Here is a 26,745-nt window from a genome sequence, read left to right on the forward strand (position 1 = left end):
CCTACAAACCTTCTTCCATGTTTTGTTGTTGACGCACACTGAGCAGGTGGCTTTAGTTTTGCACTTGGCTGACCACCTTAAACGGCACGCACAGCCTATAACCTAGGTGCCAAGCAACAGTTAAGATCACCTTTCCAAAAATCTGAAAAAGTATATGCATAGCTGCATCACTTTGCTATACACCAGAAACTAACGCAATACTGTTAACCAACTATACTCCAATAAACATTTTAAGAAAAAAGAAAAAATCACCTTTCTGAAATAGAATTCATTTAACTCCTATCCTTCACGTTCTCACCGGTACTCCAAAGCCTATCGTACACGATTGACAACCACTCCCCAAAGACCACAGATGTTACTAAAAGAAATTAAGTTATGCTCTTTCACTTACTCTAACATTTTAAATATCCGTACGTGTTGTACTAAGAATTGTACTACATAAATTCACTATATTCTTCACATCATCTGCCAGTATTGTCTGCTTGAAGGAATCCTGGAATTCTGCTTGTTCCTTGTCCTCTTAAGCAGTATCACAACCCAGTTCAAAAGTTACTGTTCCAAAACAGCCACTTAACAAGTAAATCTGATTTTAAGCTGTCCCATTCGCCAACCTATATAAATCATCGATACAAGCCTATTAAAAATACCTTAGCACACCAGATAATTTTTTAAAACTGGAACATTTATTGCGTGACTAATAACTGAAATCCTTAAGATGAACTGGATGCTGCAACAGCTGCCCTCTTGGGTTTAGGTGTTGTTCCTTCACGGAATCCATGCCTGCACCGTGTTAAAAACAAGAACAGTTACTTCAGCAATGCCAACACATACATTTTAATTTTTGCTAAAACAGATTTTTATGAGCTTATCTCAGTTAAATCTGAAATCAATATTGAATTCATATGTTCAGACATTTATTTTTACAACATCACTGATAAGCTGCAGTATTTACTTCCTTCTGCTTCAAGATAGCCATTTCAGGAATACAGATAACTTTAATTAGAAAAAAAAAAGAAAAAAGGGCAACATATTTGGTTGTACTGATCACTGGGCCAGCATTTCCCCACCACTTAAGATTCCTAAGGCATTTGTGAAAATGGGTTCTTAAATTACGAGCCAGAGATCCTACTTTCCTTTAGCCAAGGAAAAACAATGTGTTTAATGGTAGACATTTTCTCAACTGCTTAACTACTCTATATCTTAACTCATTTAATATTAACACCTACTTGAAGTGTACCGTTATCCCTCTTTTGAGGGACAGACAGGTTAAAGTTGGCTTCAATTCATGCTCTTAACTCTTACATTGAACAAGCAGACCACTGAATCCTAAGCCCATACTACTGTATAATAGTCTTATACATTAGGAAGTGCAAAGCGCAAAGAAAGGTCACTTCAGCACATGAACACAAGCACATCTAAGGGTGTCGTGTTTACAAACGCTCAAACCGTCTTGAGGTCTTTTAAAATTTGAAAACCTGGAATTGAGCGGTAGAGGTCAGAAATTCTGTTAAATATCCTACACTGCACAGGACAACCGCCCTCCCAAACAAAGAAATCACCTCAGCTGAGACCTTACATGGGTTAACCCCTCAAAAGCTACCACTAAAATGCAGTTTCTCTGTTAAGTCTAGATGGGGGCTGAAATTAAAACTCTAAGGCCTGTCTTTAAGTAATAAAAGACTATAAAAAATTTCTTTCTACACAAACGCAATAGCAACTGACAGTTTTCTACAGCAGACTTGCCCAAAGCCACAAAACCTGAAAGTCTCCTTTATGCACGATTATCTTGACAAATTTTGGTAGGAAAGTGAAATGTAGGTATGCTAACAAATGTCATCACATTTTCTGGAGTCTAGCTCCAACTAAGCCCCGGCATGTATAGCTCATACTACTGTTTACTGAAAGATTCACAAGATCTAAACTAACTGATCTGAAGGTTATGGTGGCAGGAGAGAAAAGTTCCTTGCTAATACCTCATCCCACCAACCAGGGCAGTTGAGAGGATAATTATGCAAGCTCACAGAACCAACTACAACTGAAACATAAAAACTTTACCTGAATCTGCGGTATACAATTTTTAGGTGCCTCATTCGACCAGTCCCGGTGGTATTTCGTCTTTTAGCTTTAGCACTCCAGTTATCTAAAACACACATTCAGGTGAAGGTTCTAAACGGTTTTACCCACACACTTTGTAAGCACAGTCGGTCAATATACTTAAAAATGCCTGCCCTGGGTTTTAACCCCACTTCATCGCTATACAGGTGCCCCATTCTGCTAGGGACCGCCTAATGCTCAGTCATGCCCCACTGAGGTACAAAACAAACACGGGACAATTCTCAACGCCAGGATACACTCTACCAGAGTCGAGTAAACATGCACTTACACTTCCTCTTCCGCTTGGCAGGGTAGCCACATTTACCACAGGTCGACTTCTGAAGGTGGTAGGCCTTAGAGCCACAGCGGCGGCACAACGTGTGCGTCTTATTCCGACGCTTTCCAAACGAGGACGTTCCCTTCGTCTACAAGTTAAGGGGACAGACGATTCTTCAATCTAGCAATTTCTACACACGTTCTTACGTCTTCAGTTAAAGAAACACCATGACAACCACAAGGTCTCCAACTGTGGGAGTCTGACTTTTCTTTTTTTTTCAAAATGTGGTGTATTTATTTTATTTACATGTTTTCAAATCGACTGCAATGTATTAAGAATTCAAATGCTATAAACATAGCAGAGTGTGACTTTTCTTAACCGCTAAATCAGAGACCTCTATCGGAATTTCACGTCGTCTAAAGCCCCCTGCAAGAGTTGCTGTTTTCCAATCCGCTACATTATTAAAAAGAAGAAAAAAAGATATAATGCAAAAGACGAGATAACGTGGTTTTCCTACCCACCCCTACTCCAAAATCTAAGAGCTCCTGCCCAGGGACCACCGCCAACGATTCCTTGGCTTACAGAGCACAACACTCTCAAACTATGCTTCTTCTGTCTTTTCCCATAGGAGGGCAGGGCTGTGCCGGCTCCCCAAAGGTCAGACAGAAGCAAGGAGCCTAGAGCAGCTGCAGCTCCACGACTGCAGGCCCCGCACTCCCAGACAGATAGAGGCCATTCTTCTGCCTCTCGAGGGCCACCGCATGTCCCTTTCCTGCCCACCGGCTCCCCTTATCGGAAACCTTGCCGGGCCCCCACGGACAGCAAGGAACGCGGCGCAGGGTCCTAGGATGGAAGCCGATTCCGAGAGCCCTTCCAGACAACTCACCATCTCGCTTCTGCCGCCGAGACCAAAGAGACCGAAAGAGAAGGCACTTCCGCTATATCGAGCTTAGAAGCTTCCGCCCAGGAAAGTACTTCCGGCGGGGCGCGGTGCACCGCTCTCGAGCGTCCGTCGCTGCAGCGTGGGTGGGGTCGAGAGGAGGATCCCGAGCCAGGCGGGGCCAATAGAAGGTTCAGAGGGGCGGGGCTCACAGCTTTCTGGGTCCGGGGTGGGCGTCTGTGTAGGGGTCGGGTTGGGACTGGGGTTCTTCGCCAGGTTCTTCCTCAGTCCCGCCGGAAGCTTTCGGCTGACGGTAATCATCGCTGAGAGGTCGCTAGGAGGACGGAGCTGGGCTCAGAATATGAAGAGAAAGGCAAATAATGTTTTTTCTAACTGTAGTACTTTAGAGGCAAATGATTTGATCCCCATTCTTGTTATGCCAAGGAATCAGACGTGGAACTTGTTAAATATTGTTTCCTAAACTCTAACGTGAGGAAATCTGGTTCAGCAGCTTTGGATGGGGCTTGGACATCTGTACTTCAAAACAATATAGTGTTAATGTTGGTGGTTCCCAGACCTTCTGGATAAACGCGAATCCACTTGTAACCTTCTTGCCTAGGAAAGCCCCCACCCTCGCAAAAGGATAAAATATTCAAACATTTAAGAGTTAGGGGAAAACGATCCTAAATGTGTGTGCTTTCTAAAGGAAACAGAATTCGTGACCTATCACTTGTGAAATACTGGCAAAGGTAATTAACTAACTACCAGCAGAACAAGGTGACGTCTAGGAATTAGAGGTTTAATTTTGACAGGTTAACAGTTGATTAGTGCCTAGTCAGTACTAGGCTCTTCTAGAAACCGGGAATAGAAACATTAATAGGACATAGTCCCTGTCTTCATGGAAGTGGTAGGTGGGGAGTAGGGGGTTCAGGGGGAGGTGCAGCCAGGGGAGAGAGAGAGAAGGCCAACATTTGGGTGTTTGGACCAAACTGCAGTTCAGGGGAGACTTAACTGGATTAGGTGTTGTATTAGTTCCCCATTGCCATTCTAGCAATTTACCACAAACGTAACGGCTTAATACTTAACATTTAATCAACGAGTATAAAGTTTCAGTTACGCAAGATGAATACATTCTAGAGATCTGCAGCACAATACTGCATCTACAGTTGACAATACTGTATTTTACACTTAAGGACGATAATCACAAACCACCAGCTAGTCTTTAAGCTACAGTCAATCAAATAATTTCCTTTCTTTGCTTCACACTTTTATAAAGTCTTTCCCCTGGCTCATAGAATGCTACTAACCACTTCCGGTTTGGTGCTGCCTTTTTGGATCGATTTTTGCTAAAATAAACTTAAATTTTAACTATGCCTGTTTATCTTTTAATAGCCCCTTGTAAGTACTCTGGCCCCACCCAGATAATTCTCCCATCTCCATGTCAGCTGATTAGCAACCTTAACTGTCCTTTGCCTTGTAACATATTCACAGGTTGTGTCATCTTTGGGGAAGATCATTATTCTGCTTAGCACAAGTGTTATGACAAATGAGATCAGTGTAGACTGTTGTTGAACCCAAGTTAGTGTGCCTGAGGCACAGTGAGGCCAAACAAACTGAAACATTGGAGTTTGGAGCAGAGAAAGGACCGAACAAGGAGGACAGCGCAGCTCATGCTCAAAAGACCTGAACTCTCCAGTGGTTTTGGGGGAAGAATTTTTTGGTTTTTTTTTTAAAGTCATTTATTTATTTTTTGGCCCTATGGCACGGCTTGCAGGATCCTATTTTCCCGACTAGAGATTGAACCTGGCCCTCTGCAGTGAAAGCCCAAAGTCCTAACCATTGGACCACCAGGGAATTCCTTCAGGGAAGAGTTTTTAAAGGCAAAATAAGGGCTGCAGGGCATGTGACTTTCTTCTGATTGGTTGGTGGTGAGGTCAGAGAGTGGTGTTCCAGGAATCTTGCGCTCAGCCACCCTCCACCTCCACCTGGGGGCCTTAGTTCCAATAGCAGAACTCAAAAATTTGTATCATATTACTATGTATATCCATTGGGGAATAACTAGGACTCTGCTTTATTGCTGCACTGTTGTTTCTTGACTGCCTTTCTTTTGTTTCTGCATTCCCTCACTTCCCTAATTAGTAACTGTTCGAATCTACCCTTTGGAACACAGCAGCGAAGATCTAGGAGGCTGAAGCCTTTTTCCTACAGACAAGAAAAGGGGGACATGGAAAGGCTTTTGTACCCTGGAGGGCCCCACAGGGTGCTGCTCGGTTTCAGGAAGGGTAGGACAGGTAGCAACCACTGAGGAGACAAATTGTGTGATAGGCACCATGTCAGAGTCTCTTTTACCCCAGACATTCCCCAAACTGTAAACATCAGAGTGAAATATTTTTCCTCCTCTCCCTTTTTGGTGTGCTTGAAATCATGCCATTCTGGCCCTGGTCAGGTAGGCTCTTGGCTCTATAGGCGCCTGTGAAGCCAGTTTAGAATTTCCAGATTTCTATCCAAATGCCAGGTTTAGGTCGGGAGTAGAATGACTTCTGAAACAGATGATCTTATTACAGAGTCCAAGCTCACCCTGCTCGCCGCACGACAGGCCAATAAACTGGGAGACGAGGTGTTGAGGCAAAGAATACTTTATTTGGAAAGCCGGCGGACTGAAAAGATGGCGGACTAGGGTCCCCAAAAAACCATCTTAGCGGCGTCTGGATGCCAGTTTCTTTCATAGAATCAGAGAGGGAAGTAAAGTAAAAAGGCAGAATAGAGAGGGAGATGCGGGGAGGAAGTAAAGTAAAAAGGGTAAACATCTTCTGGAATGACCAGCCTCGGGGAGGGGTTGGTTAATTTCTTCTTTCTTGCAGCCCTTCACAGGTGGGTAGGGTTCCCTGAGGCAGTCCATTATGTATGATTATAATAACAAAAGCTATGAAAAGCAAATGCTAAAGTCAAAGAAACAGATCCAACATGGAGTCAAAATTGGCTCTTCCCTGTTGCAATCTCTGCTGTTACTTATGGTGTTTTGCCTTTTGGCAGAGAGTGATAGAGACTTCATAAATCTTGCATCTGTTGTTCTGATATAGTTCAGGTCTCTTGACTTGACCTGCCTTTTTTTCCTGCAATAGATGAAATTAGTGCTGACTTTTCTCTTTAAAAAAAAATCACATAATTTAAACTCCTAGCTGCAAACAAAATTTTTACACCTGTTTCACTGTATTTGATGTGAGGGATGTATTTTCAAATCTTCATCTCTTGGCCACCCTTCCCCCAGCTCACTTCTGAAACCGTGTAACTCAGATTGGGACTCAAACCCAGCCAAAACCCAGATTGGGACTTGAACCCGCGGTGTTTTAACTGAGATCACACACCTGGTCTCAGGATTTAGACCCACGGTCTTTTCTTGATGTCTCATCACAGAAAGAATTCAGTGAGAGACAAAGTGATAGGTAAGAAGTGGATTTATTTAGAGAAACACGTTCCACAGAGCGTGGGCCATCTCAGAAGGTGAGAAAGGCACCAGGGTATGGGGTTGTCAGTTTTTTTAGGGGTGGGTAATTTCATAGGCTAATGAGTAGGAGGAGTATTCTAGCTATTTGGGGGAAGGGGTGGGGATTTCCAGGAATTGGGCCTACTTTTTTTTTTTTTAAATAAATGTATTTATTTATTTATTTATTTTTGGCTGCTTTGGTCGTTGCCGCGTGCAGGCTTTCTCTAGTTGCGGCGAGCGGGGGCTACTCTTCGTTGCGGTGCGCGGGCTTCTCACTGCAGTGGCTTCTCTTGTTGCGGAGCACAGGCTCTAGGTGCGCAGGCTTCAGTAGTTGCAGCACACAGGCTCAGTAGTTGTGGCGCACGGGGTTAGTTGCTCCGCGGCATGTGAATCTTCCCGGACCAGGGCTCGGACCTGTGTCCTCTGCATTGGCAGGCAGATTCTTAACCACTGAGCCACCAGGGAAGCCCAGGCCTACTTTTTGACCTTTATGGTTGGCCTTGGAACTGCCATGGCGCCTATGGGTGTGTCATTTAGCTTGCAGATGTGTTAAAATGAGCATATACTGAGATGAGGCTCAAGGTCTAGTGGAATTAGACTAGTCTACCATCTTGGACCTATTTGGTTCTAATTAGTTTATGTCATGTGCTCGGGCTATGTCGTTCTTTTAAAGGTTTTGCCCTGCCCCCTTCCCTCCTGTTCACTTCCGTTTGCATTCTAAGTGTGTGCAATGCAGATTTCCTGTTACCAAGGAACTGAATTTAAACTTCCTCCCCGAAATTTAAATTTTACTGTGAAATATGCAACTTCAAATAAACACTTTTCTTCCCATCAGCTTTGAGATCTCCTGGAGCAAGTTCTTGTGGGAGAGGAGGGTATTTAGGGGGAGCAGTGGGGAGGAGATGGGGTTTGAGAAGCTGGTTATTAGAATACCTTACCAACCAAGTTGAATTTAAAAAAAAGATTGGCAAACCTACTAACATTGCCAATCAAATTGTTAGTATTAGGTGGGATACATCTCTTGAAACCCATACCTTTGTGACACATTTTAAAACTCTCAACCTAAAGTTAATTTTTAATGTCATATATGGATTCTCTTATTCTTTTTCAACCTTAGGGACACCAGAATTTAATGAATCATTATCCTTGGTTATGCTCAGCATTGGTCCATGAACGGCCTGCTTTCACTTACATGTTTAACTATTTACCTTTAATAATTTAATAAACACCTATAAACTCATTCCCAGATGATATCCTATGTCTAACTGCATGATTTCCCTGTCCTCCAATCCCATCCCATCCCTAGCCTCCCCTAACCAAGGTAGCCATCCTTCTGAAGTTCATTTCCTTACTTCTCATTTTATATAATTATATTGATTCCATGTGTATTCCTAAAATGTATGTGTATGTGTCTGTATTTACATTATTTTGAGCTTTCTAAAAAGGGTGTCATGCAGCATATAATATTTGGGGACTTAAAATTTCCCCTTAATATTGTTATGATTTATTTATGTATACTGTGGGTCACTGAAGTTCATTCTTTTTCAATGCTGTATATTACATTATATGAGATACCACAGTTTACTCATCCAGTATCCTGTTGATAGTTATGTAGGTTGTTTTCAGGTTCTTGTGCACTATAATTGAAAATGAAAACCAACTAGATAGTTTTTTAAAAAATTAAAGTCAGCTAACAAGACAAAAAATGTTAACTATTAAAATAAATAGAAATGTTTAAAGTAGAAGGTATGAATACCACTGTAATCATATCACCAGAGATACCAGTGTTACAATTGGAGTATCTCTTTCCTGGCTGTCTTCTTTAAAATATAATGTATATGTATATACACATATTGTATACATACACTATACACATATTAACTTTTTAAATAAAAATGGGATCTATAACTTGCTGTTTTCCATAATATATCATGGATATCACTACTTGTCAATATGTGTAGATTTACTTCATCCTTTTTTTTCCTTTCTTTCTTTTTTTTTGTGGTATGTGGGATGAGGGCAGAATGGTTTTGTAGCTTTTGTACTTTATTTAATTAATTAATTTATTTAAAGTCTTTATTGAATTTGTTACAATACTGCTTCTCTTTTATGTTTTGGTTTTTTGGCCGTGAGGCATGTGGGGTCTTAGCTCCCCGACCAGGGATCAAACTCGCACCCCCTCCATCGGAAGGCGAAGTCTTAACCACTGGACCGCCAGGGAAGTCCCTACTTCATCACTTTTAACTTCATTTTGGTATTGCATTGGAACTGAGCAGAACTCTGCACCCCACTCCCACCCCACCCCAAGCACAAAGGCTCCTTCATGTCTCCTGCCTCTTGTTTATAGAAAAGCTGAAGTCTCCCAGGCCTCCCTGAGTCGCAAAACAGCAAGCTCAAGCCGTTAATGATTAGGACAATAGAGTCACAGACTCAGTGTCTGATGCACATTCCTGAGTTGTTTTACAGATACTATAACTGCCGCCAGAGGGGAAAAGCTAACTCCAAGATGACTAGACTGTAGACATGACATAAGCTGCTCCACCTTGAGCAGTACTGAATCTATGGCTAGTACAATTCCAAGAACTGGCCTTAAGAGAATGGGATTAACACTATTGCTCATAATAATGTATATCTTGGTGGGCATCAAAGTAATTGTAGCTTGTTCTGCCTGCATATGTAAGTGGGCAACTAAAATTGTCAGCAAAGAGATGCTGCAAACCCATGCTGACATCTTCCACTCTAAGAATACGGTGCCCTTTGTCAGAATGAAGAAGTTACAGAAGACAGACCTTCGCCCATGATCCCGTAGAAATGGAATGATGTTCTGACAAGTGGGGATTTGTAAGCAGCTTTTGGCAGGAGAAAGCTTTTTGCAGGAAAGAGCTCTCTGCAGGAGGCCCTTTTGCCTTGTCACTAACCTTAAACCAGGGGCCCCCCATGCTCTACTCATCTCCAGCCCTAGCATGCCTTTCAAATCTTGATCACACAATACCTTGCGTAATCTGTTGGTTCTTTCTATAGATCAAAGAAGTTGAAATGAAGAATAAGTAATTGGGCTTCCCTGGTGGCGCAGTGGTTGAGAATCCACCTGCCAAGGCAGGGGACACGGGTTCGATCCCTGGTCCGGGAAGATCCCACATGCCACGGAGCAACTAAGCCCGTGCGCCACAACTACTGAGCCTGCGCTCTAGAGCCCGTGCTCCACAACAAGAGAAGCCACTGCAATGAGAAGCCCGCGCACCGCAACGAAGACCCAACGCAGCCAAAATAAATAAAAAGAAATAACTAAAAAAAAAAAAAAAGAATAAGTAATTAACAGATGACCAGATCTCTTCCCTAGCTTCCCCTTCAGTAATCTTGCGAACAAACTGTGTGAACAAGATAGCATCTAAAGAAAAATCACAGGAAGTTGACAAGCCTGCATACAAGTCTGCACACAGTGGGGGATGGCGACGACTCCCACCCCCTATCTCAATGATTAACTGAGATTACTTCCCTTTTTCCCTATAAAAACTTTCATGGCCAAGCATAAGTTTCAGAGGTGGTTTTTGGGGACACTGAGTCCACCATCTCCCCAGATTGCCAGCATTCTGATTAAAAGCAACTTTCCTTTCTACCAACATTTGTCTCCCTCTCTCAAGTATTTTTTTTTTTGATTTTTAATTTATATTTATTTATTTATTTATTTATTTATTTTTGGCTGTGTTGGGTCTTCGTTGCTGCGCACGGGCTTTCTCTAGTTGCAGCAAGCAGGGGCTACTCTTCGTTGCAGTGCGCGGGCTTCTTATTGCGGTGGCTTCTCTTGTTGCAGAGCATGGGCTCTAGGCGTGCAGGCTTCAGCAGTTGTGGCACGCGGGCTCAGTAGTTGTGGCTCGTGGGCTCTAGAGCGCAGGCTCAGTGGTTGTGGTGCATGGGCATGTGGGATCTTCCCGGACCAGGGATTGAACCTGTGTCCCCTGCATTGGCAGGCGGATTCTTAACCACTGCGCAGCCAGGGAAGTCCCTCAAGTATTGATTTTTTGAGTGGTGAACAGCCAGACCTGATTAGGTAACACCATTGTTGATGTATCAACATTTGTTCCATAAACCCCCAATTTGTGGATATTTGAGTTATTTTCAATTTTCTGCTATTGTAAAAATGTTGTAATGCAGATTCTTGCACATACATCTTTGGGCATTTGTCTGATTATTTCCATAAGATAATTTCCTATTCAGTGCAGTGGGATTGCTGCACTGAATGGTATGAATTTTGATTTTTATCTGTCACATTTATTTATTTATTGCTGCATATTGACAGATTTCTCTCCAAAATGTCAATCAATTCACATTCTTATTATCGCAGATAGAGCTCAGAGTAGAGAATACCTAGTCCAATCTGAAGTTCAAGAGAGGCTTCTCAGAGGAGTTGACTCAGAGGAGTTCTCAGGGGCTAAGTCATATGAAACTGAGTCAGGTCGTCAAAAAACAATAAATAATCTACAGGGAGCCAGGGTCCGTGTGGGCTGAGGACTGGGTTCCCCCGCTGCTTTGGCTTGTTTCTATCCACCCTCTCCAACACTAGGCATCATTGACATAGTTAATCTTTGCCAAATAGAATTACTCTTTGCCTTAAAAAAAACAAAACAAAACCAAAAACCAAAAAACCCCCCCAAAACTTGTATTTATGCATTGGAACTATTTCATAGTTCATTTCCTACTCTGCAGAAAACAGGAACATTGGCTACTGGGAGTGTTCCCTCAGAAATCATAGAAAAAGAATGAAAAAAGTTACTTGAAATCCTCCAACAAGATCCTGATTGTATCTTAGATACATTAACCTCTCGGAGGCTAATTTCTGAGGAAGAGTATGAGATTCTGGAGAATATTACAGATCCCATGAAGAAAAGTTGGAAGCTGTTACTTTTGGTACAGAAAAAGGGAGAAGTGAGCTGTCAGCTTTTTCTCAACTGTTTACTTAGTACTTTTTCAGAGTCAGCTACCATTTGGGACTTAAATCACTTAAATCATGGTAAGTTAAATTTCTACACTTTTTTGGGCTGAGAGGGAGGAGGCAGATTTCCTGAAAAAAAAGAAAATTTTTACCTTTTATTTTCATTTGTCATTCTGGAGATAATTTTCACTGAAATATGATAAAAGGGAAAAGTGTCCAAGATTTAAAACGCAAGGAATGATGTATCTTATTGTTTTAGGGGATTTATAATTTTTTGTTCAAACTGAATCCAAAAGCTGCAATTGTTTTGTCTTTTTAAAAAATATTTATTTATTTTATTTGGTTGTGCTGGGTCTTAGTTGTGGCAGGTGGGCTCCTTAGTTGTGGCATGCTAACTCTTAGTTGCAGCATGAATGTGGGATCTAGTTCCCTGACCAGGGATCAAACCCGGGCCCCCTGCATTGGGAGCATGGAGTCTTACATGCTGCACCACCAGGGATGTCCCCAAAACCTGCACTTGTTTTAGTGCTAGTATAAACTTATTATTCTGGCAGTGACATTCTGAAATACTCATAGTTGGAAAGAGACTACTGTTAGTGACACATCAGGATTTCCTTATGAAGTAAGTGAATTCATGGGTATTAACCTCAAGACCAAAAGCTGCATCTTTCACTTAGTATAGCCATTTTGAAAATATAGGAAAAATAATTTTTAACACACATATGTGGTAGATTAGCAACTTCTTTTTTTTTTTTTTAATTTATTTTTGGCTGCGTTGGGTCTTCGTTGCTGCGCATGGGTTTTCTCTAGTTGCGTCGAGCGGGGGCTACTCTTCATTGCGGTGCATGGGCTTCTCACTGCAGTGGCTTCTCTTGTTGCGGAGCACAGGCTCTAGGCACGAGGGCTTCAGTAGTTGTGGATCGCGGGCTCTAGAGCGCAGGCTCAGTAGTTGTGGCACACGGGCTTAGTTGCTCTGCGGCATGTGGGATCTTCCCGGACCAGGGATCAAACCTGTGTCCCCTGTATTAGCAGGCGGATTCTTAACCACTGCACCACCAGGAAAGTCCACAACTTCGCTTTCTCTGTGAGAAGAATGCCAGCAGAACCTTAGTTTTCTGGAGCAAATCAAATTCTAATTTTTCAATGTTCAAAGATAATTAGTGGCAAATGAGGGCGCACTTCTTCCAGAATGAATTGTTTAGCAGTTCTGTAAATTACTACCAGAGACAGGTGTAGCTCCTTTTCTAAAAAATAGTGAAGATTATTTTAAGAGATGTCAGAGAGGCAGAGGCTCAGATAAAAAGATTGTTAATGGTCTCTAATGTAGTACAGGACCCGTATGCTTAGAGAAATAGGTCTTGTTATTTCCAGGACTTATTCCAAATCAGAGCTATTTGCTTCTTGATTAGAAATTATTAGGATCAGATTTCGTTAGCAATGGCCTTATGTAGTCTGAGCTGGTTTGGGGTCACAGTAAATCCACAAGTAAACACAGGATTCAAGTTTTCTATTTCACTCATTTACCCTTTGAGTTTGCTGTGAAAGACTCGAACTTTTGAGCAAGGCAGGAGTGTGATCTGATATTTTTCAGTGGGAGAAAGTTCTGACAGTTGAGTCTTTGCCATTTATGTAGGAGGTGGTAGGTATTCCTGTTATCCAGTGAAATAAAGGAGATGATGCTTTGAGGTCATGGAAAGTCAAGTTATTATAACATCTGTTAATTTCAAAAAAAGAAAATAAAAATCCCCCAACCTTTCCTATTCTTCCCAGAACTTTTAAAACATGAGTATATGGAGCCACCGCAACCTGTGGGGGTAAGCAGGGAAGGTATTTTTTATTCCTGGAGAGAAAGATCCTGAGAATCCTGAGATCACCATGTCCTTCAAAGAGAAAGAACACTTGGATTTGGAAACCTCTGAGTCTTTCACGGACAAGAAGGCTGGTTATCGGGAAACTGCTTGGTCCTCAAGGGAAAATGAGAAGGAATACAACACACCAAAATTCACATCTCTGCAATTGGTTGAGAATGTTGAATATGAATTTCCAGCAACTATTGAGTATTTACAGGATGAACAGAGATATGAGGAGCCAGATGATTCTTTACACTTAGGAAAAGAGGCATATCTAGAATCTGTTGGGTACTCTGAAGATGCAGACACCCCCGTGGAAGAGGATGCTTATGATGACCCAGAGTGCATTATCTATGACAGCAAAGAGGACTATTTGTATTCTGAAACCATGGAGTTCTCTGATGAAGAACAGAATTATGAGGATTCAGAAACTGGCATGTCATTGGAGGAGGAAGAGGAGAAAAATATGGAAGGTATGGGAATGATGTGTGTATAGTTACTTAGGCAACAACTTATTTTTAGGTTGCCATGACATAATGGGGAGAGGGGCTGAGGAAAGGCACCAGATGGCAGCAGAAAAGCAGCTACACAAAAATTTCTTGGACCTCTCTAACTTGGAATTTCCTCAGAGGTGAGTGTTGACAGGGAGGAAAACCCAGGACCTAGGAACAGTGGACAGTATAAGCTAAAGTAAATATTGACTATCAACTTAAAGGTTTCTGCAGTCACCTCCATCATACATATAACCACTAATTTTAGCTGTTACCTTCTGTTCCTCAGATTAAGCCTTTTTAATCATTTTAGCTCCTTTGTGACCAATGGAATATGGGGGTTATGAACCTAACTATTGAAGTGGAAACAGGAGAGGAATTTGTGATAAATGGATAAAATCCCAAAATAAAGCTTGTCTTGATCCAGTCCAGATATTGCCATTTTGATGAGGAAATCTTGAATTTGAATATTTCTCAATGAAAATTCAAAATATGAGAAATGCTTAATTTGGAGAGATATTGTCTGGGAAAATAAACATCACCAAGTTCTGAGTACAGAAGGGGAAGGTAACTACCAACTCACATTCAGTCCAAATCCTGGGAATTCATAATCCAGTTATGGGTCAGAAAAGAGTAATTTCCTCCTCAGCACACCTTGACATAGTTACTAGGGCTGCTGTAACAAAATAGCACCACAAACTTGGTAGCTTAAACAATAACAATTGAAACGTATTGTCCTACAGTTTGGAGGCTGGAAGTCTGAAATCAAGGTGTCTCTAGGGTTGGTTCCTTTGGAAAGCTGTAAAGAAGAATCTGTTCCTGGCTTCTGGTAGTTTGCTGGAAATCTTTGGGCTTCTTTGGCTTGTAGAAGCATCCCCTCCACCCTCGCCCCCCTCACCCTACCCCTGCAATCTGCCTTCATCTTCACATGGTTGTCTTCCTGGGTTCACGTCTCTATGCTCAAATTTCCCCTTTTTATAAGAATATCAGTCATATTAGGTTAGGGCTCACCATAATGACCTCATCTTAACTAATTACATCTACCATGTGACCCCATTTCCAAATACCATTACATTCTGAGGTACTGGGGCTTAGGATTTCAACATACGAATTTGAGGGGTACATAATTCAACCCATAACACAGCTCTTGTCCCACCCCCATACCTTCCCAATATATAGTTGCTTTTAGACCTCATTCTTAATTTTTTAAATATATTACCGTTGTTGCATAGGGTTGAATTAATTAATTAGTCATTGCATACTACCCTCATTATTCTGCAAAAAGCCCCTTTTGTTTATCTATTTCATTTTTTTCTCTATTTCCCATTCACCTTCCTCCATAGGTAACATTCTAATATTATGTGTTTCTTGCATGATATTGTTTTGTTTTGCATGATTTTTCTGTATCATTTATTTATCACAATAATAATATCTCAACATAGCATCTCAAAATTAGGGTCACTTAAAACCATAAGAGTGTATAATTGTTCATGTGTCTATAGTTGGCTGAGCAGTTCTTCTGGTCTTCGCTGGGTTTACTCCTATATCTGTGGTCAGCTGGCATAGGCTCATCTGTCATCTAGCAAGCTAGTCTGGACTTGTTCTCAGACTCCGCGAGGCATATTCTTATGGTGAGGGAGAGTAGTCAGAGAGAGACAGAGAGAGAGAGTAGTGAAGGCATTTTTAGGCTTAGGCTCAGAACTATCGCGCCATCTGTATGATAGGTTTCCTAGGGCTGCCACAATAAAGTACTACAAAATCGTGACTTAGAACAAAGGGAAATATATTGTTTCACAGATATGGAGGCCAGAAGACTGAAAACAAGGTGTTGGTAGGGTCATACTCTCTCTGAAGACACTAGGGAAGGAGCTGTTCCAGCCCTCTCTCGCAGCTTCTGGTAGCCTGAGGTGTTCTTTGGCTTGTACACCATCTTCTTGGTGCATGTCTCTGTTTTCAAATTTCCTCTTTTTATAAGGATACTGATCAGATTGCATTAGGGCCCACCCTAATGATCTCATTTTAGCTTGATGACCGCTGTAAAGACCTTATTCACAAGTAAGGCCACATTCTGAAGTACTGGGAGCATCAACATATCTTTTTTGGGGGGATACAATTCAACCCATAACGCATACAATTCTGCCATACCCTGTTGGCAAAAGCAAGTCACAAAGCTAATTCAAATTCAAGGGTTGGGGAAAAATAGATTCCACCTCTTGCGAAGTAGTATTGCAAAAAGTATGGATGCCAGAAAGCCATTAATTGGGGCTATTTTTGCAATCAATTTAACACCTTTAAGAAAATAGTCAAGAAAAGTCTCAATAATAATGTAGTTATGACCTGCAATATAGTTCTAATGGTTACCAATCCACTCTAGTTGACTGGAGGCCTGTGGCTATCCTCTGTCTCTTTCCTCTGTAATATTTGTCTATGCAGCTGGGAACCGGAAAAAAAAAAAATCCAAATGCATCTGATTCAAAGGAGAAGGATCTTCACGCTTTTTGTCATGTTAAATTTTATGCCCCCCACGCCCAACATTGTGTCTCAAATCAAAGTCTCAGGAAGACTTAAGGCGTTGCCTATGTGCTCTGCAATGTATAAGGTCAACTTGTATATGGACTATATCAATCAACTCCCTTCCCTTCTAGCTTATACTAGTTGGGGTCAGTCGATGGTAGGAACCCATATATTTACCATTTCCTCTGCCCTTTCTTCTTCCTGAAGATCCAAGTTTTAATTTGATGTTATTTCCTGTTATCTTGAAGAATTTTATTTATTTTTTGTTTATTGAAACGTCTTTATTTTGCCTTCAATCCAGAATATTTTTGCTGTAATGAATTTCAGATTGGAGATTTTTTGCCTTCAGTGTTTTATGGATGTCATTCCTGTCATTTGGCTTGCATTGTTTCTGATGCTAAGTCTTGTCATTTTATCATTGCTCCCCCTTAAGTGTTGTGTTACTTTTCTTCTGGTTGATTTCAAGATTTTTTTCTTAAAATTTTTTTCTGCAGTTAACTCTGACGTGTCTAGGTGTGCTTTTCTTTGTTTTCATCTTCTGTAGGGTTTGTGAATCTATAAATTTGGAATTTTTTTTCCAAATTTGGAAAATTCTCAGCTGTTATTTATCCAAATATTTTTCTGTCCCACTTGCTCCCTCCTCTCTTTTTGAGACTCCAAGTACATGTATGTTAGAGTTTCTATTATCTTTCCTGAGGTCCCTGAGGCTCCATTTTTTAAAAAAAAAATTTTCTGTTTATTCTCTAGATTGGGTCATTTCTACTGCTATATCTTTAAGTACACTGAATTTTTCTTCTGTCATTTCCAATCTTCTTTTCAGTCCATCTACTGATTTTTGAATAAATTCAGGTATTGTCACTTTTAATTCTAGAATTTCAATTTTTAAATGCTTTCTTTTTTTTTTCCTGAGAATTGCTATTTAATCATTCATTATGGGTTTATTTTATTGTACATTCTTGAAAATAGTTAAGATAGCTGCTTTAAAATTCTTATATGCTAAATCCAACATCTGGGTCATCCTGGAGTGGGTCTCCATTGATCAAGTGTGCGTTACATTTCCTGTTTCTTCCTATGACTCATAACTTTGGATTTTGTCCTATGCATTGTGTATGATCAGTTATAGAGACTCTGGATTGTGAAATTCTCCAAAGAATCTTGGGTTTTTTTTGTTGGTTTAGTTCCCAATTAACCTGACTGGACTCAAATTCAAAACTCAGTCTCCTTTCAGTGGGTGGCAGCTAAAATCTCTGATCATTTTTTTTTTTGCCTTACACGGGCTATTTTCATGAATTTGTAATTTACATAAATGGTATTGGGTTCTAGAAATTATTGCTTCTTAATTTTTCATCCATCTCTATGCTTATTAGGTATATCCCTGTACTGCTCCACAGTAGCCTGTTATTACCTTGTCAACGTTAGGCATCTGGCTTGGGCTGAGTGAGTACTGATTTCTGTGCTGAAGAAGCAGGGGATGGTTGTCCAAAGGAAAAGCAGGGGTTAGACAAGAGCAGAAATTAAATGCTTTCTGCAACCCATCTTCTCAGTGCCTCCTCTGGGAATCCTTCATGCTGGCCTTAACTCCTCCCTCACCTTTTTATCCATCATATATACCAGTTCAGGCAACTTTCAGACCATCCAAGGATTTCTTAGAGTTACTTTTGTTAATTCTATTTTTTTTAAAATTTTATTTATTTTTTTGGCTGTGTTGGGTCTTTGTTGCTGTGCGTGGGCTTTCTCTAGTTGCAGCCAGCGGGGGCTTCTCTCCGTTGCAGTGCGTGGGCTTCTCATTGTGGTGGCTTCTCTTGTTTGCAGAGCACGGGCTCTAGGCACGCGGGCTCAATAGTTGTGGCACATGGGCTTAGTTGCTCCGCGGCCTGTGGGATCTTCCTGGACCAGGGCTCGAACCCGTGTTCCCTACATTGGCAGGTGGATTCTTAACCACTGCGCCACCAGGGAAGCCTTACTTTTGTTAATTCTTGAAATCCATACTTTCTCTCACTTCTACTGTTTCTTCTAGGCTATTTTTATAGGGGATCCAAGAATCTTATGCCAATTTGCTATCCATCAGGAACAGAAAATGCTCTCTGATTTTCTTTCTCTACTAAGCACTGTCTCCGTATTCCCAAGAAGTGGCTAGAAGATAAATTAGAAAATGACATCAGGAGAAATTAGGTACAACATGTAAATTCTGAGAAAACTTCAATGATAACAAAATGTTCCGTTTCTCCAAACTTTAGCAAGAGTTAACATTTAAGAAATAAATTGGTATCAACCGAGAGAATTCCTCATACATGTGTATAATCAACCTTTAACAGGGTTTTTCATTGCTGCATACAAACATTAGCCAAAAAAATTGGAAAACCTAAATGATCACCAATAGACAATTGTTAAATAAATAATGGTTCTTCCAAACCATGAAGTACAATGGATTAGCTAAAATGAATTAAGTAGGTCTCTATATATACTTACTTGGAAGAATTTGCAAGGAATACCACTGAGTAAAAAGAAGTTTTATACCGAAGAAGAATCATTCAGTATAATATCATTTATAAAATAAAAAAGCATCCATTAAACCAAACTGTGTATTTCTACATATGCAAACATACTTATGTACTTGCATAGAAAAAGGATGGGAAGGAAACGTATCATACTATATTGACATATCTCTTAGAAGGAAATAGAATTGACAGAGCAATGAAAGAGAACTGTACTTGTATTGTTTCATCTTTTTTTTTCCCAATGAAAATGTCAATAACTTATTTAATTTAAAAAGCCATTGAAGGAAGCTTAGATGCTGAACACGACATTCACTGATTATCTTATTTCCTACAGAAAGAAAAAAGTGTTTAAAGATGTCCTGTCCTGTTTAAACCCGGATACAAGCAGAAAGCTTCTGCCAGATTTCGTTAAACAATTCTTCTTAGACCGAGGATGTAGGTGGGTGACTGAGACTCCAGGTGACTTAGCCTGGAACTTCCTGATGAAAGTTCAAGCACTGGATATGACAGTCAGAGATTCAATCCTCAGACACAAGGTTCTGGGTGAAGATAGCAAAGGGGAATTTTTGACTGGAGTAGAGAATTTGGAAATTAGAGAAACAGAAACCATTAATCCCCTTGATGTCCTTTGTGCCTCTATGCTGTATTCAGATAGCTCTTTGCAACGTGAAGTCATGTCAAACATATATCAGTGCCAGTTTGCCCTTCCCTGCTACTGCCAGATGCAGAAAAGAACAAAAGCATTTTAATGCTGGGGGCCATGAAGGACATTGTGAAGGAGCAGTCAACGCAGTCTTCAGGAAGTCCTACAGGGGATACAGAAAATTTCTGACTCTCATGAAGATGCCTGTCATCTCTTTTGTGCGTCTAGGATACTGTAGCTTCTCCAAGTCCAGAATCCTCAACACACTGCTCAGCCCTGCCCACCTGAAATCACACAAAATCTTTCTCCATCAGGATTTGCCTGTTCTGGTGCTTCCCCAGCAGATCTCTGATGGCCTGGTTGAGGTAACATGGAGTTTTCCTGATAGTGATGGTCTAAAGGAAAACCCCAGTTTTTTCCAGAAAGCTGTTGCTGTGGCCAACCTTCGTGGGGATCTAGAAAGTTTTTGGACACAGTTTGGTTTCTTGATGGAAGTTTCCTCAGCTGTGTTTTTTTTTCATTGACTGCCTAGGTGAGAAGGAATGGGACTTGCTAATGTTTTTAGGAGAAGCTGCCATTGAAAGATGCTACTTTGTCCTCAGTTCCCAGGCCAGGGAGAATGAGGAGGCTCAGATTTTCCAGAGGATCCTGAAGTTGAAGCCATCACAGCTACTGTTTTGGGAGGAGGAGGAAGTTGGAGAGAGAGGGAGGAACATGGAGGGTCTTCAAGCTGCCCTGAAAGAAGTGATGTCCTCTTCACTCAGATGTGTGTCTGTGGAGGACATTGCACCCCTGGCCAGGGAGTTGGGGATACAGATAGACCACGACTTTGAGAACATGCAGAGGATTCAAGTTTCCCCTACTGAAAACTTGGCTGGAACAGCTGAAGATGAGGGACCACAAAGACACAGTCAGCCAAACAACTCATCTGAAAGCCCCGCTTAGATGTCAGTAAGAGAGGCTGAGGCTAGATGTGAGATCAGCCAAAATCTTCAGAATTTCCATCTCACCCCAGTATTCATGCCTCTTCTGAAAAACTGCCGTCCTTTACCAACCAGAATTGGAGGTAAATTTAACCGTGTTTCTTTGACAGCCCCCTGGGTTATGGTCTCCCAGTTTTGGTTAGAGCAGAGGTCTCAGAGTTTCCATCCTTCACCCTTTCAGAATACAAGGGCCCATAGTCCAGGTAAAGTTTTGGGATTCAATACTTCCAACCTCAGAGATTTTATTCAGGTGAAAGATTTATGAAATTTTCAAGAACTGCTCAGGGACATCACATGGATAAAACTTTTGGGAGACCACCAAGACCCATTTCTCAGCATGTACAGGCCTGGTCTGAGAGACCACAGAAAATGGGAGCCCTTGAAAGGTCAGGGGAAGTGGACTCCCAGGGAGGTCACCTCCGTTCCCTGGGTTCACAGCAAGCAAGAGCGGTTGGGAAGTCACAGCCTAGGCAAGTCTGTGCCTGGGGAACACGGGAGACAACTTTACTAGTGATTAATGCACTATAATTTTTGGCTCGGGTCCTGATTTGACAGCCCTGCATCTCTAAGCCTCGCAGACCAGATCAGTTTCTCTGGGATGCAGAGGCAGAGAGAAAGGAGAATAGATGAAGATACTGAGACGTGCATATCGTCCAGAGAGCCCCTGCCCCTTATCCCCAGTTCTGGGTAAACCCCCAACCCTACCCCTGGGCCCCAGGTGAGCAATAAAACCCAAAGAGAGATTCAAATACCGTATGTCTTTAGTATCTGTCACACTTCCCATAATCGGATGGGTGAAGGGATCATGCAAGAGAGGAGGAAATATTATTAATAAAAAACTGCATCAGTTAATACTTCAAATATCATTCCATCACAACAGTAGCCCAGGTAGTGTGGACAGAGTGACAAGCGCAGCTTGAGGAAGGGCAGAACTTAAGGGACAGGCAGAGGATCAGTGATGTATGCAGAGGAGGACTGGATGGGGAAGAAGAGCCGAGAGGGGCTCCTGGAAGCTCTGGGTGGGGTGTTGCAAGAAGTCAGCAGAGACTGTCTTATCAAATTAGGGCCAATTTCCTTACTTTTAGACTAGACCTACTTTTGGTGTTTTTAAGATAAGGAATGAGATGAAAGTTTCAGAAACGAAGAGATAGAACCGTCAAAGGATTATTCTGTTGCCTTTTTATTCTGCCCAAACCGTATTAAAATTATTCAAATACTAACCAGCCGAGTTCAGTCCTGGGCAGCCTGGGAGTGTGCTGCTGGGGATCCTGCTGTGAGGAGAGTCGCCGGCCAAGAGCCCTCTGTAGGGACCCACGGCGGTGGTCCAGAAGCCGCACTCTGGGCAGGCTGCTCCGAGTCAGGGACTCAGCATGGTGAGGGTCCCGGAGCCGGGCCAGTCCTTCCCACTTCTGGGGACCCTGCCAGGCAGTCTTGGCTCTGGGGCTCCTTGTTGGCCTGGCTGAGACTTTCTCTGAGCTGCACTGTAGTCCGATGCTCTTCCTCACCAGTCCCCCCTCCCTTCTTTCTTGCCTTGTCTGACCTGCAGGCAGTATGAGCTCTCCCCACTTCTGCTCCCTCCTCCCTTTCTGTGTCACAGACTTTTCACTGACTTGAATTCTATCTTAGCATCTGCTTCCTGGAGGACGTGAAGTGGCACAAGTTATTTGTGAAAAATGTTTCTTCTTCTTTCAGTGTCTGAGCAGTCTTGGACACACCTACTTCTCCCCCTCCCCCTTTGTGAGAAAGCAGACCCAGGAAAGCTTTGCTATAATTCTTGAGAGTCTGCTTCAAAAAGGGAGAAATGTTTTGACTCTTTTAGTTCCTTTAGGATGGACATTAATTTTGGATGTGGAGAGATTTTTTAAACAAGAGCTTTGCATGCATGCATATTTCATCTGTTGCCAGGTGTCAGCACTGTTCCTTGCTTAATAACAACACGGAATCATTCATAATTTACTATTCTCATTTGTAGCCCACAAGAAAGAAGAAAAAAATCATTAATGATATGGTGTGTGCTGGGATATTGCTTTAGGTTCCTGGGACCTCTTGCAACATTGGCCAAAGATTAGTAAGGTAAGAACTGAGACGTGACCCCTTGTGTTGTGTGGTTATTGTCAGTACAGCTTTAGGGAGAAAAGGGCACAGAAGCCAGACTGGGGAGCGTTGAGATGTGAATGGAAAGTGAGGAAGTGGACACTTTAAGAAATTTGATTGAAAAGGAAAGTGCTGTACCTACTCGATCAAGAAAATTTTTTCTTCCTCACCCTCCCCCCTTCTTTCTTCTCTTCTTCCTTCCTTTTCCTTCTCCTCCTCATTCTTCTTCGTCTTCTTCTTCTTTTTTTTTTTTTTTTTTTTTTGGCTGTGCTGCATGGCATGTGGGATCTTAGTTCCCTGACCAGGGATCCAACCCATGTCCCCTACAGTGGAAGCACTGCAAGTGTGGAGTCTTAACCACTGGACCGCCAGGCAAGTCCCATCCTCATTCTTCTTCTAATTCATCGGTTTTTTTTTTAAGTCCAAGGTAACATAATATTTGGCAAAAAGTTCAAAGAGTATAGAAATATATGGTGTAGAAAGTCCCTCATAATTCTACCCTCTGGATATCAGGAGTTCTCAATATTGTCTGCACATTAGAATCATCAGGGGAGATTTTTAAAAATCCCGATGCCGAGCCCACAGCCTGTGTCAAAGATATAGAGATCTCTGGGAGTGGCAGCCAGATATCGGCATTCTTTAAAGCTCTCTAGGTGATAATGACACACAGTCAAGGTTGAGAACCACTGCTCGAAGTGTGGCCTGTGGGCCAGTGGCGTCAGCATCAGCATTCAGCAGAACCTCAACTCTGCAGCCCTTCTACCTAGTGAATCGTAATCTGCATGCTAGCAATATCCCTTGATATTTCATATGCACAATAAATTTGTTTTTACATTTATGGCCAGTTGGTTTTTTTTAAATTGAAATATAGTTGACTTACAATGTTGTGTTAGTTTCTGGTGTACAGCAAAGTGATATATATATATATATTCTTTTCAGATTCTTTTCCATTATAGGTTATTACAAAATATTGAGTATAGTTCCCTGTGCTATGCACTAGGTCCTTGTTATTTATCTATTTTATATATAGTAGTATATGTATATGTTAATCCCAACCTCCTAATTTATCCCTCTCCCCCTTTCCCCTTTGGGTAACCATAAGTTTGTTTTCTATGCCTGTGGGTCTATTTCTGTTTTGTAAATAAGTTCATTTGTATCTCATACGCACAATAAAAATCGAGCAGCACTTTTTAGAGAAAAATCACTAAAAGAAATAAGGAAGCCTTTTTTTTTTTTTAAGGTGGAATGAACTCATACTTACAGAGTTACTGAGAGGAAGAATCTGTAAAGGGGAAAGAATAGAAAGTATAAGACAGAATGTCATAATTGGTAGGGCAATGTCCCAGAAGAGGTAGGAGGGATAGAATTGGCAGCTGGGAAAAATGAACTTTGAAGAGAAAAGGGAATTTGTCTTCTTGGGACACTGGAAGGAAGAGGGAGTGAATGATAGACTTGCAGGTAGGTTTGAATTGTGGGGAAACTGGAAGTTGATGGTATTGCCTCGGGATGGCCTTTGTTTTCTGCTTTCCCCAGGGAAGTAGGAGGAGAGGCGCTCTGTGAAAAATGAATGGGGCAAAGAGGAATAATGGCTATTGAAGCCCTACTATGTGCCACAAGGGGTGTTACATACAAAAAGCCGATATACTCCTTCCAATAGCCCTAAGACAGTCCTATTATACAGATGGGGAGATCAATCCTCTGCTGGCTTCTCCTTTGCTCAGTCTCTGCACATCTATCCTGAGGTTCCCCCTCTATTTCTTCATTCCTTTGGTGACATCACTCAGTCCCCTGACTGTGAGTGTTATCTACATGACTTTGCCTGCAAACCCCACCCCCCCACCCAATCTACATTTCTAGTCCTGACCTGTGTTGTGAACTCCTTCCAATTGTTTACTCAACATTTCCATAGCATGCCTGATAGAAATCTCAAACTTATCATGGGCAAAAGAGAACCCTTCCCAAACTTGCAACCCTCCTCCATAGCCCACTCCCTTAATTATAATAATGCCCAAACCCAGGACTTCTGGCAGTGTCTTCCCTCACTTCCCTCCATCCCAAATCACCAAGAAGTCTTGTCAATTTTATCTCCATAGCATTCTGAGTCCATCCACTTCTCTAAGATCTCCACTCCCACCAGTCCCATCTAAGCCACCATCACCTCCTATGTGGACCACTGCAGTAGCGTTCTACCTGCCCTCTCTGTGTCCGCTGCTGCCGCCCTGCAGCCCAGTCTCTGAATCTCAGCCAGACTGAGGTATACACATGGTGTATACACATGGCAATTTAAAAACATATAAACAGAATAGTATCACGAATCCCCTTAATCTTATCATAGCAACTCCAAAAATTATCAGTAACTTGTCAATCTTTTTTTAATCTCAACATTTTTCTTTTTTAAAAAAAAGCATTTAAAAGCAAATTTAAGATGCCATATTATTTCAACCATACATATTTCAGTAGATATCTCTAACAGAGGAGGATTTTAAAAATTAAAACCAGAATGCTAATTACATTCTCAGTGCTGCACAGGTTTATATATTTTATCTCATTTAGTCTTCGTAATAGTCTTGAGGGGAGGGTGTTGCTAGATGATTTCACCTACAGGAAAGTGTAGATTTAGAGTGTCCTGGCCCAAAGGGCTGAAATTTGAAGCGGGAGTCCTCAAGTTCCCTGTCTGCTGTGCGTTCCACCCATTGTGACTTCTCTTTCCTGTAAGTGTGAGGTCTCCTCTACACATTCCTTAGTGCCTTACATCTAGTGATCTTGCATCATTTTAAGAAAAGAGAAAATAAAAATGGGAAGAATGTATATTTTCAGATTTTCCTGCTTAAATTTTTCTCTAAAATTTAGGGACAACATCATTATACTGCCATCTGCTGGATCTTTTGAATGCTAACACATCAATGACAATATAGATATTTAAAACCACGTCTATCCAACTCTCTAATCTAGGGCTGACATATTAAACTTTGCATAATTAAAATTATTTCTTTAGTTAATTGGAAAAGTTTTCTTTAAACAACTTAATACATATTAAATACAGAGGCTAAAAAGTAGATGTATTTAGAGGTCAGTTATTTTTGTTTGTAGGGGATGGAGGCAAACGTACATAGTTAAAATTTACAAGTAATTCAACCTCCACATTTTGGCCATTAATTTTAACCTCTTCCAATGACAGTTTTTAAAATTAATGTTAATAGAGTTGTTGGCTAGAAAAGCATTTCCACTGCTAGAGAGAGTATAAATTATCACAGTCCTTTAGGAAGGCAATTTGATTGCTTATTTAAAAAGTAAAAATAAACTATCTGTAACTTTTGACCCAGTAAATTTACTTTAGGAACTCATCCTACATATATTCTTGTTAATGTATGCAAAGATGTATATATCTTTGAATAAGATGTATAATCTCACCTTGTTTATAAAGGGCTAGAAAAACCCAGCATGCTTCAGTAAACGATGTTACTACATCTATGCAATGTGGTTCTATGAAGGTGCTTAAAAATAATGGTGTAGTTCTAAGTACACTGGTGATAATAACTAATAATGACTGATATTCTAAGAGGTTTGTTTAAAATATTTTGGCCTAGAACTGGAAGATGCTATGCAAATTAAATATCTTTCATATTTTTTACTAACAGATATTTATGTAGCAAAAAACTACATTTGGATTTCTGCCTCTAAAAGAGTGATAAACTCAGCTTTTAAAAAATGGAACATGAGGCAATAAAGTCCTCAATCTTAGCTTCATAATCAATGGTACAATAAATAAGATAAAGATAATTTGAGTGTAAGTTATATTTTGTGGTTTCTACTCAAGAAAAGTTTAAACTAACGGGGAGAAAAACTTAGTACTCCGTGAAATCCATGCCATGAAGCCAAATTTACAGTGCAATGTCTTTTTACTTACCTTTATTATTTAATAATAAAAGATTGACTAGGCACAGTAATCATGACTGGTATTTGTCAAGCCTTTTCTATGTGCTAAGTCCTATCCTAAGTGCTTAGCA

General features: G+C 41.1%; 2 protein-coding genes and 1 non-coding gene across 3 annotated transcripts; 1 reads left to right on the top strand and 2 right to left on the bottom strand.

The window, feature by feature from the left end:
• Positions 1-661: 661 nt before the first annotated feature.
• On the bottom strand, positions 662-3,359 carry RPL37 (ribosomal protein L37). Its single transcript, XM_061187742.1, has 4 exons — positions 3,258-3,359; positions 2,384-2,519; positions 2,056-2,140; positions 662-780 (listed from the first exon to the last, which is right to left on the bottom strand). The coding sequence occupies exons 1-4, from the start codon at positions 3,258-3,260 to the stop codon at positions 711-713; spliced, it is 294 nt and encodes a 97-aa protein (XP_061043725.1). The 5' UTR covers positions 3,261-3,359; the 3' UTR covers positions 662-710.
• Positions 863-941, bottom strand: LOC133091623 (small nucleolar RNA SNORD72). Its single transcript, XR_009700955.1, has one exon. It is a non-coding gene; the product is annotated as a small nucleolar RNA SNORD72 (small nucleolar RNA).
• Positions 3,360-4,149: 790 nt separating the features above from the next.
• On the top strand, positions 4,150-21,210 carry CARD6 (caspase recruitment domain family member 6). Its single transcript, XM_061188936.1, is given in 10 exon segments — positions 4,150-4,158; positions 11,440-11,743; positions 13,436-13,506; positions 13,508-13,988; positions 15,670-15,674; positions 19,357-19,726; positions 19,729-19,836; positions 19,839-20,170; positions 20,172-20,850; positions 20,853-21,210. Coding segments are annotated over 10 exon segments (2,679 nt in total). The 3' UTR covers positions 21,173-21,210.
• The last annotated feature ends 5,535 nt before the right edge of the window (positions 21,211-26,745 follow it).

Source organism: Eubalaena glacialis, chromosome 4 (assembly GCF_028564815.1).
Source record: "Eubalaena glacialis isolate mEubGla1 chromosome 4, mEubGla1.1.hap2.+ XY, whole genome shotgun sequence".
Classification (NCBI taxonomy): Eukaryota; Metazoa; Chordata; class Mammalia; order Artiodactyla; family Balaenidae; genus Eubalaena; species Eubalaena glacialis.